The sequence below is a fragment of the Magallana gigas genome, chromosome 7 (assembly GCF_963853765.1).
Source record: "Magallana gigas chromosome 7, xbMagGiga1.1, whole genome shotgun sequence".
Lineage (NCBI taxonomy): Eukaryota > Metazoa > Mollusca > Bivalvia > Ostreida > Ostreidae > Magallana > Magallana gigas.
The window spans coordinates 40,894,341-40,914,812 of record NC_088859.1 but is presented as its reverse complement, the minus strand read 5'-3'; the positions used below and the strand labels follow the sequence as shown (position 1 = coordinate 40,914,812).

At 34.8% G+C, this 20,472-nt stretch overlaps 2 protein-coding genes across 2 annotated transcripts; one reads left to right on the top strand and one right to left on the bottom strand.

Moving 5' to 3' along the window:
• Nucleotides 1-370: 370 nt before the first annotated feature.
• LOC105329804 (multiple epidermal growth factor-like domains protein 6) lies at nucleotides 371-6,715 on the top strand. Its single transcript, XM_011431245.4, has 4 exons — nucleotides 371-785; nucleotides 1,602-4,469; nucleotides 4,584-4,689; nucleotides 5,732-6,715. The coding sequence occupies exons 1-4, from the start codon at nucleotides 662-664 to the stop codon at nucleotides 5,844-5,846; spliced, it is 3,213 nt and encodes a 1,070-aa protein (XP_011429547.3). The 5' UTR covers nucleotides 371-661; the 3' UTR covers nucleotides 5,847-6,715.
• A 1,641-nt stretch (nucleotides 6,716-8,356) lies between these two features.
• LOC105329805 (uncharacterized) lies at nucleotides 8,357-14,241 on the bottom strand. Its single transcript, XM_034458932.2, has 7 exons — nucleotides 14,022-14,241; nucleotides 12,305-12,405; nucleotides 11,881-12,043; nucleotides 10,992-11,150; nucleotides 10,252-10,427; nucleotides 9,804-10,002; nucleotides 8,357-8,944 (listed from the first exon to the last, which is right to left on the bottom strand). The coding sequence occupies exons 1-7, from the start codon at nucleotides 14,098-14,100 to the stop codon at nucleotides 8,616-8,618; spliced, it is 1,206 nt and encodes a 401-aa protein (XP_034314823.2). The 5' UTR covers nucleotides 14,101-14,241; the 3' UTR covers nucleotides 8,357-8,615.
• Nucleotides 14,242-20,472: the final 6,231 nt, after the last annotated feature.

Below are 20,472 nucleotides of genomic sequence, written 5' to 3'. Positions count from 1 at the left end.
TTTTTTTTTCCATTCTGTGCAACAATGATGAACAATGTGGCGTGTTGTAAAGCAAGTTAAGAAACGAATCTCGACATCAATCATAGTTTTAAAAAAAAGTAATTCAACGTTCTAGATATTGTTAATGTTGGTTTTAGGTGTAAGTTACACATGCTTACATATGTAAAGAGTTGTTATAGCAAACTACAATTTGTTTACAAAATTATACTCTACATTCATTACCATCATTAGGCGGTTTTGTTCATCACTGTAAAGCTAAGTGAACGGTCGCTTACATCACCATTAATGTATACCAGGGCATTACCAAACCCTGTCACAGGTATGCAAATTTTTTTTTTCGTTACCTTTGACAGAAACACCTAATGATAATTTATCTTCATATTGCGTAGGGAGACCGAACACGATACATATAGACTTAGTATTACAGCCTAAATTAATTCGTCTGATTTAAAAGAAGAAATAATTTCTGTGAATGAAATGGAGACGGAGTCTTTTGTTGAAGTATCTTGACGGATTTCCTTTGATTTTGGATACAAAGAATCGTGCATCGTGACGTTGGAATTAATTATGCATGCAACCAAAAATTTTCCTTAATTCAATTGGAAAAAATAATCACGTATCAGTAATTAATTCTTCATAAAGGAGTGAAAGAAACCTTAAGATGACTTCTGTAAGCTGTGTCCAGTTTCTGACACTACTGGTCATCTGTTCCACACTGTGTGTTTACGTTGCCGGACAAGACTTCTTCTCGACAGACTTCTCTAGGAAGAAAGGGCCAACGTTTGGTAAGCTTCATGGTCTATTTTGAATCTACTAAGGTACATAACTCTAAACCACTGAGTACTGTATATGATCAGTTTCAATCATGTGCTTTGTTAAAGGAAGTGAAAGAAAAAGTATGGGTTAGATAGACAAACGTCATACTCAGCAGTTCCCTAATGTTAATGCACACGGAAGAATTATTTGATTTTCATTATTATTTATTCATAAAAGATGTTTTATAAATCCGTTTAACTTGGTAGTTATGTAAACAGACATTTTTAAAAAAAATCTCGGAACACACATTTATTTGATTATGTATAATTATTCATTGATAACGTTATGCAAAAAAAATTAACCCTTTCCCCTCTGATAATTATACGTTACGTGAATTGACTTCGGCTTTGTACGATTAATTAGTTTGTCATATACTTAACTATAGCTCATTATGTCTCGTTCGGTAATTAAAATCAAACATCATTTGTAAATGTGAAACGCCCGTTTTTGTTGAACAAGGATTACTTTATGCAGTTTTATGATTCACGAAAAATAAATCACAAATCTTATATAAAAGAGATGAGTTTTGGCGATATAAGGGGACATAATAACATACTGCACAAACCGCATACCGCTAGTATGTGACTCACGCTCTTTCGAAGGTTTTGAGTGCGTTTTAATTTGTTATGTTAATGAAGGAAGTTAATGATATTAGGAATTTGTTTAAATATTTCACCACATTTGTTTGAGAAAATAACCAGAAAGACTGCGTGAAATGTAAAGATTTTATAAGAAAATACTACATGATATTTTACTTAAAAACTGTTTGCTTTATTTTTTTTTAGTTACAATGCATTGCCTTTATTGCGAACCCAAGACTTGTGACAATACAACCGGAGATTGTGGAAAATGTCTAACGGGATTCTACGGACAGAAGTGTGAACACACATGTCCAAACACATGCTCGACATGTGAAAAATCAAATGGGAGGTGCTTGTCGTGTATTGATGGGTGGTTTGGCGAAAATTGCAATTTTGAATGCGTCCATTGTTATTCTTGTCAAAAAGAATCGGGAGCTTGCTTGACTTGCCAGCCGAACTACTGGGGTCCAATGTGCCAGAATGAATGCGAGTATAACTGTCACGTGTGCAGCATAGAGAATGGTCAATGTATTCACTGCGCTCAGGGATACTTTGGAGAAAACTGTGCGAGACAATGCGGCCACTGCCGTCGTGGATTTTGTGACCAGGCCACTGGAACCTGCCAATTTGGTTGCAATGATGGATTTTACGGAGAATCCTGTGAAAAGCCGTGTCCTCAAAATTGTATGGTTTGTAACCAAACTGATGGCGAGTGTCTGATGTGTCGGGAGATGATGTGGGGAAGTCAGTGCGATTACTCCTGTCCCCCGCACTGCGCATTCTGTCATGTTTCAACCGGGAAATGTTTAGAGTGTGTTGAGGGGTTTCATGGTGAGAACTGCGAGGATCCATGTGGTCACTGTGTTGGTGGAATGTGTACCAAGGACACTGGGTACTGTGACTACGGCTGTGAAGACGGGTGGTTTGGAGGAAGTTGTAACCTACAATGCTTTCAAAACTGTTCCAAATGCAGCTCAAAAGACGAGTGTTTGATGTGTAAATCAGGGTTAGCGGGGAGTAGATGCGATATGAAATGTCCAGAAATATGCAGCTCTTGTTCCCAAGACATGATATCAGATGAAATCGTCTGTAGCGAATGCGCTGCTGGATACAGTCAGCCTCAGAAAAACTGTTCTTGTACAATGTCAAAATGTACTAATGTGGAGGAAACTTTAGGGTTTCGCGTTTGCGAGAAATGCGAAGCTAATACGGGATGGTATTTGTCGCAGGGCTCATGTTGCCCATGTAAACACTGCGCAGGGGGGAATCAATTTTGCTCAAGCAATGGAACATGCCTAAATGGATGTGAACCTCACTATTATCCAAAAGAACAAGGATGCGATGTTTTCTGCGATATAGATCATTGCGTATGGTGCGAGCCATTTTTCGGTTACGGTAAAGTTTGTGTGGGATGTGAAAGTGGCTATTATCTCGATACGGACGGCCAATGTAATTCATGCAGTGAACATTGCAAAGGAGGGTCCACAAAATGCCATCCAACAACAGGAGTCTGTATAGATGAATGTGAAGATGGGTGGTTTGGAGATAAATGCGATACAACTTGTCATGAAAAGTACTGTGCAGTGTGTGACGATATTGAAAAAACCTGCCATCAATGTAGAGAGGGCTTTTATGGTGAACACTGTACTAAGAATTGTCTGAAAAACTGTACGAAATGCTCGAAAGAAACAGGATCTTGTTTGGAGTGTGTCAGAGGAAGATATGCAGAGGACTGCTCGAAAATGTGTCTGAACTGTTTAAAGGATGACTGCCAAGTTACTGGAGAGTGTTTGTTTGGTTGCAAAGAAGGGTGGTTTGGTAGTCATTGTGACCAGAGATGCCCTGAGGGGTGCTCAAAATGCAGCAATTCAGACTCATGTGAAGAGTGCTTCATTCAGGAGACACTTCTCAATGGGAAATGTTATAGTTCTTGTAGTAAATGTTTTCATGGGATGTGTTCTTCTGATGGCAAATGTAAGCAAGGATGTGTTGACGGATGGCACGGAACAAAGTGTGATCTTCCATGCCCTGCAGAATGTTCAAAATGTAACTCTAGCGATTCCTGTGATGCATGTCTACATGGGTTTGAACTAGAAGGTAGCAAATGTATATCTACGTGCAAGAACTGCAAGGATCAGATATGTTCAGCTGATGGGGTCTGTGACAATGGTTGCAAAGCAGGCTGGGTCGGTTCAAAATGTATAGAAAAATGTGTAGAACACTGTGTATCATGTGCAGATGGTCTCAATTGCGACCAATGTTTAAGTGGGTATCAGTTGTTGGAAAATAGATGTGTCGCGGGATGTAGTTTTTGTCTTCAGGATAAATGTGACTTGGCCACCGGAAACTGCCATTTCGGTTGCAAAGAAGGACATTATGGACCCCAGTGTATTGAATTATGTCCAAAAGGGTGTCGCACATGCGATTCAATGGAAACGTGCACGTCATGCTCTCTTGGCTTTCATATGGTTAACTTCCAGTGCGTACCCTTATGTGAAAATTGCCATTCTTGCCAACGGGACGTAAAAACTGACGTTTATTTATGTAACATTTGTAAAGAAGGTTACTATGCCAAAAATGGCGTGTGTCAAAAGTGTAGCAGTACATGCAAAAACAGTGCGTGTGAAAGAACTACTGCTCAGTGTCTGGAAGGTTGCATAGATGGATGGACAGGGTTGCTGTGCAATATCCCGGAGGATGGGACGAAGCTCCCAGTCACGGCGTGCGAGGGTTCGTGTTTGACATGTAACGCGGACACAAGACAATGCAGCTCGTGTATCGCCGGAATGTGGGGGAAAAGTTGTGAACAAAAGTGTCCCTCTCATTGTAGTGTATGTGATCAGCAGACTGGACAGTGCATGGTAGTGTGCAGTAAGTACTGTCAGAAGAGCGTAAACATGGTTTCTTGTAACAACGTGACAGGTGCTTGTTTACAGGGCTGTCAGGACGGTTGGTATGGAGATCAATGCCAAAACATGTGCGCGCAAAACTGTATAGATAAAGAGTGTGATCGGACAACTGGACATTGTACCAAAGGTTGTTCGCCGGGTTGGAAAGGATTCACATGCAGTGGTAACGATTTAAATTTTTACATAAATGTGCATATACCATGCTAGTAATTACCAAGCTGAGTGACACAATTCAAGAAATATTATATTTGATATTGTTTTTTTCTTTTATCTGTAGAGGCGAACAAAATGCCTGCTGTTCCCAGTGTGGCTATGATTGCTGTTGCGGTTGTTGCAGCTATAGTCGTGGTTGCTATAATCATTTCAACGTTTGTTTTCTGCAGGTATTTCATGTTGTCTTAAAAGGTTGATGGTTCACTACAGCTCCTTTAACAATTAATAATTGAATTTAATAAACAAAAACATTAGTCATGTCCTGCTTGAATTACCAGTCAACACGTTGTCGAGAATCTAAAAAAAGTCACAATGACTGCATGACTACACACACTGATTTGGTGTATACTTAAAGGCCAATATTTATTTATACATGAAGTATTAATTATATTAACTATACCCTTCAGTTATGACTTTTAAAAAAACCCAAATAATTGTTGATATCATTGATTTTAGATTTTAGAAAATCAAAGTGCCTTGTTATAAAAAAAATCGATAGTTATTTTTGACAGTATATTTTTCCCTCTACAAAATTATCAACCATTGATATACGCATTGTCATTTACAAGGAAATAACATTCAACAATCATTCATTATGTCAAATTCTCGTTTTCAAACAGTTTTTGGTATACAGTGGAACGTGTTGTCATTGAATTTAAATGTTCATTGCTAAATTTAATGAGCAAAATGAAACGAAGGTAAAAAGTTTCCTATAGCGGTTTTAATTGGGTATTTCCCAGTAAAAATACACATGTATACAATTAAACTCTCTCTCTCTCTCTCTCTCACATTTATAAGTGTGTGTGTGTTGGATCCGTTTGTTACTGCCAGTTTAAAACAATCAAGATGAAGTACTCTAAAATAAAATCTGTTTTGTTTAGTCAAATATATGCAATGAAAAAAAAGCGCTGCCCTCTTAATTTTGGCCGCGAAAAAACATTATTCTAGTCCGAGGAAAATATAATAATTAATTTCAGAAAATCTTATGTTATAATCTACCAAGTTTGAAATGAATATCAATATTAGATATACTAGCTCAAAGACGGGTGCACAGGTTTTAGTAGAGTCATATCATAATATTAATCTTCTTGTACTGTTACAGAATACATATTTATTGAATTAACCTTGGGTTTACCTAAAACGCCAGCAGTATTATTGAATAAGTTCTGATGTTGAAACAAACGGTATATCTTTTGTCTTTTTTTCCTTCAGATTCCGAAAGAAGCGACTTGACGAGAAGGAACATTCATATACAAACGTTACCTATTCAAGCAATGCCCCGTCACAGTACACAAATAATGGATTTATGCTGGATTCTGTGATGTGATTGTCGTGTTCGCTAACATTTTCTTGACTTAGGGGCCAGTCTTGTCAGAGTTCTGTCCCTTGTTATAGTTTGCCCTGCTTTTATGTGATGATTTATGACGTAAGGGGCCAATATTTCCCTTTTACATATCATATAACATGTACACCCGTTTCTGCTGACAATAGTGAGAGGTCTGATATTTGAGCACTAAATCTATACCTTGATATAAAAGTTATAAATTCGATGGGCATACCGTAGTATGCTGATGTGCAAACATTATTGAAGAGTTAGGTTTTGAAGTTTCGCCTTTGTCCTTGTACGTTTTAAAGTTTAAGTCGAATCATCACTTTCAAAAGCAGAAATGGCTCGCAATGAAGATAGTGGGTCAAATTCAACTGTACAGCAGTCACATATACCGGTATGTTATGGTTCTGCATTTGGCAGAAATGGATGTACTGGCATTAATCATTGCCTGTTCTCTGTATGTCGTCCCAATTTTCGTGTTCAGTTCATAGTTTTTATAAAAAAAAAACACAAGAAGCTTGTGCTTATTGCCTATTACCTAGAAATAACACAATCTACGGCCATCTGAAGCTAGGTTTGGCTTAATAGTTTATTAGGTACATGTATTTAGTAGTGATCTGCTCATGGCCTTTTTGATGAATAAACATAATGACCCAAAGTATATTTTTTTTTTACAGCTCAAACTTGTATAACTTGTTTAACTTGTTTGCATGCACATAATTTCTAGCCCGCGTCAACAATCCCATCATTACACAAGCTCTCGATGTTTCATTAAAAAGTCAAACGGATGCAAACTTAGTACCAGCCCACCAGGTCGAAAAAAAAATTGTGCTTGTGTGGTATAACAATAAAACATTCCAATTCAATCTGTCTTTGCTTGTTTGATCTTTCACCTCTTACACAACACACACATCATATTTGATGGATCTTTTGAAATATTTTGATTTCACCGGTGAAAACGGACAAAAGCTCTGAATTATTTTATGTGTGAAATGGGGTAGAACAGTTTTTGTTGTATGCTACAATCATTGAACATACTATACTGTACCAGGGATTTGTGTTGACTATTACAAAAAATTTAAGACAAGAGGCCCATGGGCCACGCCGCTCACCTGAGGAACAATAGGTATTATAAAATCAGCTTAATGGAGTCATAATACAAACTATCTGGACAATGTACAATAAAACATGTAGATCCTGTATAAATAAAATCCATTTTCCCCCTTGATATTCTTATGTTTATAATCATTAGTCCCTTTTCTAACAGGATGATTTCATAGTCATATCATATGTTGAGTATTGCAGTTCTCAAAAAGATCCTTAACAATAGTTTATATATGGAATATAAACCTACATCAAACTCTGAACCTTCTTGTGAAGCCAAATAATTGTCCTGGAGCCAAAGTCTTAACAATTATAAAGAATCATCTGGCTGATTAGTTTCTGAGAAGAAGATTTTTAAAGATTTACTCTATATATTCCTTTGTTAAACTTTGACCCCCCCCCCCCCCTTGTGGCCCCACCCTACCCCTGGGGATCATGATTTTCACAACTTTGAATCTAAACGACCTGAGGATGCTTCCACACAAGTTTCAGCTTTCCTGGCTGATTAGTTTCTGAGAAGAAGATTGTTAAAGATTTACTCTATATATCCCTATGTAAAAGTTTGACCCCCCCATTGTGGCCCCATCCTACCCCCGGGGGTTATGAATTTCACAACATTGAATCTACACTACCTGAGGATGCTTCCACACAAGTTTCAGCTTTCCTGATCTTATGGTTCATGAGAAGAAGATTTTTAAACATTTACTCTGTATATTCCTATGTAAAAGTTCGACCCCCCATTGTGGTCCCACCCTACTTCCGGGGGGTCATGATTTTCACAACTTTGAATCTACACTACCAGAGGATGCTTTCACACAAGTGTCAGCTTTCCTGGCTGATTAGTTTCTGAGAAGAAGATTTTTAAAGATTTACTCTATATATACCTATGTTAAACTTTGACCCCCCATTGTGGCCCCACCCTACCCCCGGGGGTCATGATTTTCACAACTTTGAATTAACACTACCTGAGGATGCTTTCACACAAGTTTCAGCTCTCCTGGTCTTATGGTTCATGAGAAGAAGATTTTTGAAAATTTCTCGAAAATTTTCATAAATTCCTAATTATCTCCCTTTGCAAAAGGGCGTTGTCCTTAACTTTCTCAACTTTGAATCCCCTTAGGCTAAGGATGATTTGTGCCAAGTTTGGTTGAAATTGGCCCAGTGGTTCTTGAGAAGATGTTGAAAATGTGAAAAGTTTACAGACAGACGGACGGACGGACAGACAGATGACAGACAAAATGTGATCAGAATAGCTCACTTGAGCTTTCAGCTTGGTGAGCTAAAAATGAGTCATCAACCATATTTGTTGTTGAGGTATATTAATTGTAATAAAAATAGAAGGTGCCAAAAAGATTCTCTACCTTTTTAAATTATAAAAAATACATGTATTTATATGAAATCACTATTGCTTTTTATATCTTATTAAATTTAGAATGAAACATAACAGAGTGTACAAAAATATAACAGTTCTTGTAAACATTGTAAACAAAATATTGTGATCTAAAAAAAAAAGAGCACTTTCAACATACATGTAACTAATAAGGCGAAGTGAAAATTACCTAGTATCAAGACTCTTGAGTCCAAAAGTCAACACATGAATAATTACTTTCATTAGTTGGAAGTAATTAAAATGGTGATAAAAATATGTTGTTGTTTTTTAATTTAAAATAACTGCAAAATATCATGTAATGCCATCACCGTTAGTGCAGAATCAAGAAAATACAACAGGTTGTCAATGCAAAAACTTAACATCTTCAACATGTTATGCACTAAGGATTTCATTGGAGTTATACAGACACACACAGTCAACAAGACGGCCATCAGCACCACTTGTGTTCTAGTGATTCCTGAAAAGTCGGGCCTTACTCTTTGCAGGGAAGGATTAGCACAGGAAGGAAGAGGGTAAAAGCTATCCAGGCACGCTTTGCGCTCCTTCTGTAATCTTTTTTTATACTCCTCAGGGTAAAGATCCTTCAGTTTGGCTTCTAGTTCTGCAAAAACAGATATAGACTTCCATCAACTCTTATATGAGACATAAAAAATAAAAGCCTGTAAACATTTGCCTTAATAAAAAATTTTCATTACAAATTCTCTTATTCTTAACATAAAAAAATTATAAATAACACTTAAGGTGGCTCATTACACATTGAAATAGTTTATCAAACAGCAGAAAATTACTTGATTATGATAGCATAATGGATAACAAGTATAGAGGTCAAATAGGCAAAAATATTGAGCAATTTTTTATGAAAAATATATTTCCAAATATTATTTAATAAATGTGAACAAAGCTCCAAGCGGATTCAAACTCATGATCTGCTGTTCACAAGCCCGATACTTTAACCACTGAGCTATGATGACATTCAACCAAATCAATTGGTACAAACAATTTAACAAAACATTGAAATCAAAATCTTGTGATGTAGTGTCTTTAAAAGTATAAGTCTCGGTGTAGTGAGGTTCATGTACCTACCTTAAACTTTTGTGCAAGAGCACTGATATAATGAATCACAGATGTATACAACTTACTGGGGTCTATGGCAAATTCTTATCAAGTACTTGTTATGCATTAAACAAACACTCATTTTAATATCATAAGATTAGGTCCCAGACATATGTCATAGCAAAGAGGTAATAGTGTCCTTCCCATTATTTTGCCTAAGCTGTGTTTGAACAGGAAGTACATTTTTCTAAAAATAGATATGAAGGTATCTGTTGCAATACCTAAACCTAGGTACTGATTTTGTAATATTAGTATCTACAATAAAATTGTACACAACATCACTGATTTGTCGTAAATTTAAGAAGTTTAGCAATTGCAAAGCTTAGTTTAAAATAGAAAGAGCTTACCGCTGTCTTGAATACAGGACACTATGACTTTTCTACAGAGAGGACAGGGGGTAAATTGAGGCTTTCCTCGGGCCAGTCGGCGGAGACAGGGATTACAGAATGAGTGACTGCAGGGCTGACAGGTGGTGGGAATACAGAAGATATCCAGACACACAGGGCAGCAATGGTCCTCTGCTACAGTGGATTCAATGGGAGCTTCCTACATAAGTATATACATTGATTTATATATTGAAGGCTAAAGTACTCTGGTTAAGAAGGCTGGGTTGTCAAGCTATAAGCCATTAAAACAATCTTTAAAAATTCTCTGATGTTTCTTTATAGAGCTCTTCTTTTTCAGATGATGTAAAAGTCTTTAAATCCAAACTTAAAGTGTATATTTTGAATGAGAAATAAAGTTGAATCTATTTCTCTTTAAAGAGAAGAAAGAAACCTGTAACTGTATACATACCCAAGATGGCTTTACCAGATCCTCAGTGGCTTTCTGTTTTAGGTATGTGTCATCAACATCATTGTCTTGTTTTAATATTTCAAACTGGTTTTCATTTATGACAGTTGGTGGTTTATATGGGACTTCATGTATAAGCATCCTTCTCCTCCGTACTCTCTTTTTCTTCCTTTCTGATTCTTAGAATATGAATTTTTTGACAATAAAGTGACATGCATTTAAAGATAAAACATGCAATGATCTTTGGGGTAGTGTTCCCTAAGGCGTGCAAGTATAAGGCATTACAAAATTAAAGAATTTACACTGAACCACCAAGGGGAATCTCTTGTAAGGTTACAAGAAGAGGTTTTATATAAGGTCTTTATATATGATAATAGGAAAGCATTTTCACTTTCTAAATTCTTTCATATTTCAAAATCAGTCTCCCCCCGACCTTTTCCAACATACCGACACCCAACAAAATAACTTTATGATTTTCCTTCAGGGAAAAAAAGGGAAGAGAAAAAGATAAGCATTTTTCTTTCCATTTATACTTTTGTGTCAATATTGATAAATTATAACATTGAAAACGTTTTAAGGAAAAATTGGGGGGTGGGGGTGGGTGGGGGTTGTTCAGGATTCTAGAATCAATGGATGCCCATAATATACATACTATCATTTTTAAAATATAGAAAGTATATTTATGATACAAAATATTTAGTAAAACTATATTTCAATCATTGAAAAATAAATGTATCATTAACCTTGGAGGTTTTCAACAGCATTTACTGTAACAGTGGTCTGAGGTCTGGTTTGGTTGGTACTTGTAGCCGGGGCAACCACTGTACTTACAGCTGACCGCACAGGGTGGTCTTGCTCAGCAGTTTTTTCCTTACTGAGTGTTTTTATTCTTTGATACTGCTCTGTAAAAACATATACACTTATTAGACACAAGTTTTTATGATCAAAATCAGTTTCACTTGATTGCTGAATAATTTTCAGATTGATGGCAATTCCAGAAATCCTGTTGCTGAAAAAAAATTAGATATCTATTCTTCCTTCTTATCTATCTTAGTATGGAAAATTTATTCATAATTAATACATGTAAAAAAGTTATAAGGTTCCCCGTTAGTTTGTATGACAAGATCCAATTGCTTAGCAAGTAGGATTAATAATTTGTGTACACCCTACAGAAGCGAAGGATAAAAAAAATATGTCAGAATTCAATGTTAATTGATTTGCATGCAAACTATTAACGTGATGATTTCACAAAACAACATATATAAATCTTTATGCATAGAACAAGTAATGTGATAATAAAGTAATGTTAAAGTCGGTACATGGAATAAGAATTAATTATTTGACTTTAGAAATCCTATATTTCTTTTAGGAATTAAAAAAACCATTTGATTTCCAATGTTGTAAAACCAAGTAAAATTTTAACAAATCATTAATAAGTTCAATTAACTGAAATATGCACATATAACAAAAATGTTAGATGAAATAATAATTTTAGTGCTCTTGATTCTCTCCTCCCAAAATCTATATGGAAATTTACTTTTACATTTGACACTGATCTTTAGATCTTACTCTTTACAGCAATGATCGAGTGATACAAAGAAATATCTATATGATCATATATTTTTTATTTACCTTGTTGAAGTGTCACTGGCATTTGATCTACTCTACAACAATGTACATGTAGTGGAGGCAAGGTGAACTGTCCACATGGACATTTGTTTCCAGAGATGAAATCAAACGAACCAATTCGTCCATGGCATTTTGGGCAATACAACTTGCCTTTGTTCCAACATCCCTACAAGAAAACAATAAAGAAAAATATTTTTTTAAAAGAAAATTTGATCAGAAAGAGGAAGACAAAATGCATGTGAAAAATGTACTTGCTACATTCCAAAGCAGTTCCAACATGCTTATGTACTGAACCCCTCATGTACAGGTAATACATGTACCAATAAATTAAAATGTGCAACCAACATTTTTTGATCTCACAATTCACCACAGTGGTATTATATAAATCCATTAAGATATAGAGATTTTGAGTAACAGAAAATCTCACCTCTGTCAGAGCTTGATAAATCCATTGAGGAGTATTATCTGATTCACAAGACAGAAACCATTGAGTTGGCAATACATTAGATGCTGCTGGGCAAACTGAATCTGCAAAAAGCATTTACATAAAATGAACAGAAAAATCCTTCTTTCCTAAATTAAAAGTAATTTTCAAAAATTATTGGTTGAAGGACATTTTTCAACCCCTAATTTATGTGGAGCATGTTGCAAGATGACTGAATCTGTATCTTATTGATCCAGCTTTTCATGTCATTCAGTTATGAAAGAGTAGTGGGCCAAAGATGGAGTCCTGAGGAACTAGTTATTTATCAAAACTCTCTTGCTGCTCAAAAAGCTTTTTCTCTAAGTAGGCAGCTTCTCTTAAAAAAAATAGTAAATGGCTTTTTTTCTCTTGCACCATAAGAAATACCTGGCTATGATGGCCGAAGATATATACATGACCGTCATGCAACATAACTAATTGCTGCAGAGTCTATTTACTTGACCGTCCTCCAAAAAGCTGTAAATACATGAACTAAATAATGTGATATACACATGACTGTCGCTGTCATTGGAATAGATTACACACCCTATAGAAAGCCCTCTATATCATTTTCTATACACTGTGGTTAATAATAAGAATTATTCATTATGATCATTCGACAGTCTTAAATTCGGTAATTCAACAATTTATTTAATAGATTCGTGTCTTGTGTGGCTGAATGGTGTTCATTTCCACCTTACACCAGATATGCTTCGATATAAGTGAAATTGATTCAATTTAGTCATTCAGATCCACCGTTATTTTTTTAATATGAATGTATCGTTAGTATAATAGTCAATGTGTGCCGAACTTTACAGGGGCTGAAACAACACATAACCAATAAAACACCGTAAAACTGTTATAAAACGTCGTTGAAAATCACATACTTGGCCACAGAGAAAAAAAACGATCGCAGTAAGACGCGGCAAAGCCCGCCTTGTGAAGCAAGGATTAATGGTAACATGTATATATAAGAAAATAAGTGAAAAATGAAAGTTGAATCAGGGATACTAAGGCCAAAAAAAATTTCTTCCAGCCCTGGGCCCCGCCATATTGGCAGCCATTTTGTTTTTAAAAAGTTAGCTCGATCATTGATTGGCTAGTACTTATCGATATCTATTGCCCCTAAACTCGACTAAATAAGTTCCACTGATTCAGTAGAAGGTAATTTGAATTAAAATAAAATAAAAAGGAAACCAGATAAGTTTCATTAGTGCTTCAATCAAGAAACACGACTTGTTCTATGTATGTCTTATCAAATCATCAGATGGAAAATAAAAACATTAACCTCAAGGAACTGATCTTTTAGATACTGAATACAGTATTCAATTTTATTACAGCGGCATTCATATGAATTAAATTGATGAACAATGAAAGAAGAAATAAAAAAAAAATCGTAATCACTAACTCTCTGGGGCTATTTCTCATTTGAGTAGGCAACCATACTGTGTGCGTTTTAAATAGATTTTATTATACAAAATTCAAACTGTACTGTGTTAAATCTGCGCTCGGTCCAACGGTCACACCGTTTACATATTATCAATATTTTTAAATTTGCATGGAGTACTTCTATTGGCTTTAAGGAAATGAAATCTACTGTACCGAGTCTTGAGGTCAATGTTTTAAACTTGTCAGTAAATTTTGCTACCACCAGCTGACCAGTGACCACTAATCTAAATACCTTTAAGTCCGTGATCTGTAATTACGCAGTCATCGGAAAACAAAGAATTCCTGCATTTCCTACATTTGTAAAGTGACATACTACATGCATACGTTCATCCTACTATAAGCATACCAAATCTATACATGTATCCTACTGAATACACGTAATAATAATCATCAATCGTGTGTTAAAATTTGGCTTATGAAATCCAGATCATCTAGGAAATCAAAGGCGCAGCCTAAATAAGGTACAGACCAGAACAGTCTTCTAATTTCCGGATATGGAACCGGTGTAACGAAGAATTTTGACCCGGGTTGAAAATTGACCCGGGGGTCATTTTTCCACGTTGAATATTGAGACCAAAGGTGTTGAATAAAGACCCTAATCCGTTGAAAATTGACCCGCATCGTGGAATTTTGATCATGAAACTGGTTCAAAATTCAACAGCAAAGAAGCACAAATTAACGAATCAATATTATAACTTGAGTTTATTTAATTAAAAATTATCAGTTTTTATATATTTATTCTTTAGATTTACATGTTTACATGTTTCACCGGGGGGTGGGGGGGGGGATTAAAATGAGACTTAAATAATTAATTTTTGAATTTACATAGTATCCCTTTAAATATGTACATGTAATAACTTTTTTATTCATAATAAACTGTTCGCGTATAATTGCTGTGTGTGATATCCATATATTTTTTAAGAAATATATGTTTTTTAATAATATTAGTATAAATGGTTACACGTTAAAATATTCAATTCAGTAAAACACTTTTTTTTAATTTGCTGGAGAAGTGTACAAATATAAATAATTTTTAAAAATTACAATACGTCATATTATCTTATTTTGGTTTTACGTTCACCCAGTAAATTGAAACTTTGATATTGTTCATTGTAAATTTTCTGAGTGGGTGTAAATAAAAAAAATTACATTATGTCATATTGAGATTTTTGTATTTGTTAAAACTGTGACTATCTGAATTTTGTATTCACACCCATCCAGCCAATAACAGTTTGCAAAATGATGATATGCTAACATGATTGTACTCTTTCATGAGCAATGCTGCAGTAACTATATCTTGGAAGCCGATTTTTGGTGTTTTATTTGTTCCGTTAGAATAAATTTTGATGTAACTAAATATCATCAAATCGCTAATTGTTCTAGGCATTAACAATTCTGCTTCATGGAATCTGTAGCAAGTTAGCAACCTAATTTTTGTACAGGATGACAATAGAATTCTGCTTTAAAGTTTCTAAATTGCTTTGATCACAAAAATTTATCATAAATTTACTAACAGTAATTGTTTTCGTCAATAAATTGGTAAATTGCATTTTTTGAATAGAAATAAGTAGTAGAAGATCAAACAGCAGCGTTGGAGTAGATGATTGACCTTCCTATCACAGCCACCTACATGATTAATTTAATTTAAACGTGTTAAATGTGTATATTATGTGTATATAAGACATGAGGTACTTGAATATTAAATAATTATCTGAGTATTTATCATACATGATTGTATGACATATTGTTGGTAGACATGTTCACTCACACCTATATTAACAAACATATCACCTTCATTTATACCTGCAGAGATACAAACATAAGAATGAGATTTTCATGATCAAGCCCATTTGAAAAGAACAGTAAATAAAAGGGAACTGTATATTAAGTAAATATACAGGTATAATCCTTAAATAGGTTTAAACAGTGTACCTTAAGAGAATCAAAAACGCTTTGGAGATCTTATATAAGTATAAACATGGGAAACAATTTAACAATTTTATCTATATGAAAAATCAGAACTACCATAAAGTATATACATGTAGTTCATATAAAATGGTACACTAATGTCAAAAAGTTGTTTAAAAAGTTCGTCTCTTTGTTGAGTGTATCTTGGATATCGAGGGGGGGGGGGGATCACATTTCCTTCAGATTCAGACCCACAGTATAAACATCGACTCACATCAGATAAAAAAATCCTTAAATAAGTAAGCTTTACTAGCTTTATTCCGTAATTGACGTAAAATAATATTTCCTATTGTCTTAACTGAAAGGTTTGTAAGCTCTAGGTATATTTGGTTTTTTTAAGTTTTGACTTAAAAGAAAGATAAAGTTGATAAAATTTTCCTTTCTGCATGAAGATTATTCAATAATTTACATGTAGACGTAGCAAAGCTATTGTAATAAGTATATAGTGGTAGATAGTAAAAAAAGCTAATTCCATCTATGATTATATGCATGTTCAGTAAGAAAATATGATTGAATTCAATCTTACATATCTTGTGGTGCTAAACCATTTATATTCTTGTAGAATATAATTAGTTTATGGTTATCCCTTCGAGATTGCAAGGTTTCCAAATTAAGCTCACTATATAAAATTATTTTAGAAGAATTAACTCTGATCTCTGTCACTGTCCTGGTTACTCCAATTTGTACATGTTTAAACAATTCGGATTTTTCCTTGATACAGCTGCTCCGAACAACATATCTATCAGTTGTATACTTTTCGCATATCTTTTCATGTATATACCATTAATATAATTAGATCAACAATCCTCCGACTGTATATTTAGATGCAAACCTACTTTTTTAAATTGATAACATTTTTGCTGTAGAGGGTACTAGTACATGTTTTTAATTTTGAGAAAATATATTACGTCAGTTGCCTGTGTTTCTAATTTACAGGTAAATAATAGAATTGAAAACTCAAAATAATAGAAATAAATTGCATTTTTAAGAAGAACTATAACTGTATATGCAGAAAAATTGGATGGTGCTTCAATAAAGTTAATCAGACAAGTTTATGAAAAATTATTTTTAAGTCGTAAAAATTAAAAACATGTGTAAATATGTATATGCTATATATATACGTATAAAAAAACTTAGTATATGTATGAAAAAGGATAAAAATATGACAACCAATCATTTATTATTTTGTTAGTGAAATATTCTGCCTTCTTCAAATTAAGCATTGGTATCTGACATTATATCCTTTTGTCTTGATATAAATATATATACCCTTTACCCAATAAAGCAGTACAGAGGTTATATATTTTCAATTATTAGAAAAATATACAACGTCTGGTGCCTGTCGAATAGAGCTCTGTTGAATTGCCTAAAAAGTGACGATAACGGGCAATATGTTTGTTAGATATATTTATCAGAGATTGTGACAAGTTTAAACCTTAAATTTTGTCACATGAGGGAATGAAAATCAAAAAGTATTCTAGTCCTACTCGTCTGCTCCATTCCGAAGCAAACGGTCATCTTCTTAGCTTTTATACATAGTATTGTAATAATAAATGGATATCATATTCTCAATCTAAAAACTAAATGTTTAATTGGACATATCAGTCTAAACGAAATTAGCCACGTCCGCATATGTATCGGACAGTATGTTCATTTTAAAACTGAAACTTTCAAATATGTGCATGATTATACATTTAAACCGTGTAGAGTAAGTTCCAGTTCAGATCAAAACTCTGAGGTTTGGGTCAATTCTCAACAGGATCAATTTTCAACGGGTCGAGGTCATCAGAGTTTAGAAAATTGACCCCCGGGTCAATTTTCAACCCGGGTCAATATTCATCGTTACACCGGTACGGTTTGATTCGCCTTAACCGCTACAATTTGATTCCAGTGGTAATAGTATCCTCAATATCTTTTTTAATTTGAATTATTTAGTTTTCCCCTCATTGCTTGTTTGTTTTATAATATCTTTAATCCGCGTAATCACTTGAATCTTTCATTTTCTTTCGAACTGATGACTTTGTCCTTGATTCTGATCAACCAAGTCATAGGCGTCGGAACCGGGGGCGGGGGGGGGGGGGGGGTGTTTGCAAAGTTAGACCTAACCATCAGGCACATAGCATCAAGGAGGGGTCATCTCCCCAACTTTTTTCTCGCAGCAAACATAATTGTTCCTAAATTTACCTTTAAAGAATTGAAATACTAATAATTAATAGTGATTAAAAAAAATTAATTGGAGTCATACATGTAGGTCCTATAGCCCCCCCCCCTTTTTTTGTAGTTAAGATTTTGGAGTTATAGGTTTAGCCCCCCCCCCCCCCACCCCATCCCCCCCCCCCCCCCCCCCCCTGGATTAGGAGTTATAGGTTTAACCCACCCCAACCCCCCGGATTAGGATTTTCAGGATTTTTTTTGTTTTTGTTTTTGTTTTTTGCTTGTCCAAGTCACATTGGTTTGTGTGACTGTCAGTAACAAAGTCTATCCGTCCAGATTTGAGAAGAATTTAAGACAAGACACTACTATATATATACATCCCATCGGATCCAACGCTGATAGGAAAAATCAGAATTAAGTATACCGCCCATTGTTTAAGCTGATAATGATATCACCTTATGTCACGCAGCATGCAGTGGAACCAGTAAGATCGAAAAACCATTGAAGCAGGCCCATAATGGAAGGGTCAAAGCACAGCGTACCTATAACTTCATATAACATCAATTTCACTGTTAATTTCCTCCCATTTAATTCCAATTTTACAAGCTCCCCAAAAAGTGGGGGGGGGGGGGGGGATAACTCCCTTTTTAAAATTAAAAAAAAAGTTTGCTGCGGGAAAAAGTGGGAAGGGGGGGGGGCAGAACATGTACCAACTAAGTTTACTCGATCAAAGCCGTCACAACCCTGGATCGATACCCACCTAAACAGGCCCATATGATAAGAAGGAAAAATAGGATACATCAAAGAGCAACAACAGGAAAAAGGACAGATAGGGTATCGCAAACTGAAAACATATATTACTAATGGACTGCTTCTCAGTGACACACTATCTTAAGGTCAGACGACACGTTCCTCAATTTTATATAACCTTTTCAAGGAATTTGGTATTGATTTGTTTCTACTTTGACAAGTTTTATTGCAAAAAATTAGGGTACCTTACCAGAATTTTGTGCAAGATACTAGAGTATGCAATTTCCTATATAATCTTATTGAAAATACACTTGAGTAATATTATCAGTTTTTGGCTTATATATATTTATTTTTAAAAAAATTATTCATTTTGAAAATGATAATACCCGGTACATAATAATTTTATTCCGTAGATTATCAGACTGATTTAAAAATTTAATGATTATCATGCTCGAAGAACGTGTGTCGTCTGACCTTAACGAGGACAAGTACAGTTCGAGTGCGCATGCCTTTGCGCATCTTTTTATTTTTTATGCAACCCTACAGGTGCAAAGTTATAACTTTATTTTGTATTGTGTTTGTAATTGTAATGTTTATAAGTTGAGAAATTGTAATTTTATGATAAAATGCTATAATGGCGCTTGTAAACGTGTCATCATTACCCGGTATTGTAAACTATGCATAAACCAGAAGAACAGACTATGACTGTCTCGCTCATTCATTCGTGATGGGAATGTATTTTTTAACTAAGAGTTCATTAACAGGGTATTAAAATAAACATATAAGCATTTAAAAATATAATATAATTCTAAGCCAAATTGAAGATATATCGCAATATGCCAAGTTATGGGGGAAATGAACTTTGATATAACCCCTGGATCAAACTACAATGTAGGTTGTAAACATTTTTTAAAATAATTTAACCATTTGGTGATTTTCTTTACAATAGTTGCCATATATTTAAAAGAAAAAAAATTTCCAGGGCCAAAATACAGAAAATGAAGGGAAATCTGTGCCTTTATAAACAAAATTCCAATAATGTCCCATAGTAAAAAATGTTAACTTTTGAGACAACCCCATAGGGAATCGGGGTAGTAAATTTTTTTTTATCCTAAAATATTAGATAAAGAAGTGAAACTGGATACAGGAAATTTAATCTAAATATATTGGATAGATATAATACGACCTGGCCTCTTCAAATAACTAGTACCAAGGAATATGTGTACTGAGTATGATAATTATTATGTCACCCAAAGGAGAAAGCACACACACAACTATATGCAACATTCGCATAGGAAGAAAAGGCGCGTGTAAGCTACCAAAGAACCCGAATGTACAGATAGCTGCAGGACCAGATGCAGTCCTAACCAAACTTCTAAACGACTTTGCTTCTGAACTCGCACCAGTAATGACAAAACTACGTATTCCAACTTGATATTGGAAAAGTGCCAGACGACTGGAGAGAAGCATCTATTGTCCCCATATTTAGAAAGGAGAGAGAGAGACACACCTAGCTTCAAATTACCGTCTAGTCTCCTTAACTTCCATATCACAAGGGTGCTAATCTACGTCATCACCGGGATGACGTAAACATACACAGTCAGCCATTTTCTCTCGGTTCGAATAAGAGGTAAGGTTGTTTTGTACCCAGAGACTAAATACTTATTAAATACACCACTCTTACGGAATTACATTAGACCCACTCTATTATGCTAAAACTGTATAACTTTCCAAACTGCAGTCATTTCTGAAAACACCTCGCATTTATCCAAATGTATGCCGAGGTAACGTTAACGCACTTGCACTATCGT

Bases quoted from the DNA above. Each gene is read 5' to 3' on its own strand.
- LOC105329804 (XM_011431245.4), top strand. From the start codon at position 662: ATGACTTCTGTAAGCTGTGTCCAGTTTCTGACACTACTGGTCATCTGT. The intron at 4,470-4,583 runs GTAACGATTTAA...TTTTATCTGTAG, and splicing joins GAAAGGATTCACATGCAGTG to AGGCGAACAAAATGCCTGCT. The intron at 4,690-5,731 runs GTATTTCATGTT...TTTTTCCTTCAG, and splicing joins TCAACGTTTGTTTTCTGCAG to ATTCCGAAAGAAGCGACTTG.
- LOC105329805 (XM_034458932.2), bottom strand. From the start codon at position 14,100: ATGTCACTTTACAAATGTAGGAAATGCAGGAATTCTTTGTTTTCCGAT. The intron at 12,044-12,304 runs GTGAGATTTTCT...GTTTTCTTGTAG, and splicing joins TTTATCAAGCTCTGACAGAG to GGATGTTGGAACAAAGGCAA. The intron at 10,003-10,251 runs GTATGTATACAG...ATACTTATGTAG, and splicing joins ATCTGGTAAAGCCATCTTGG to GAAGCTCCCATTGAATCCAC.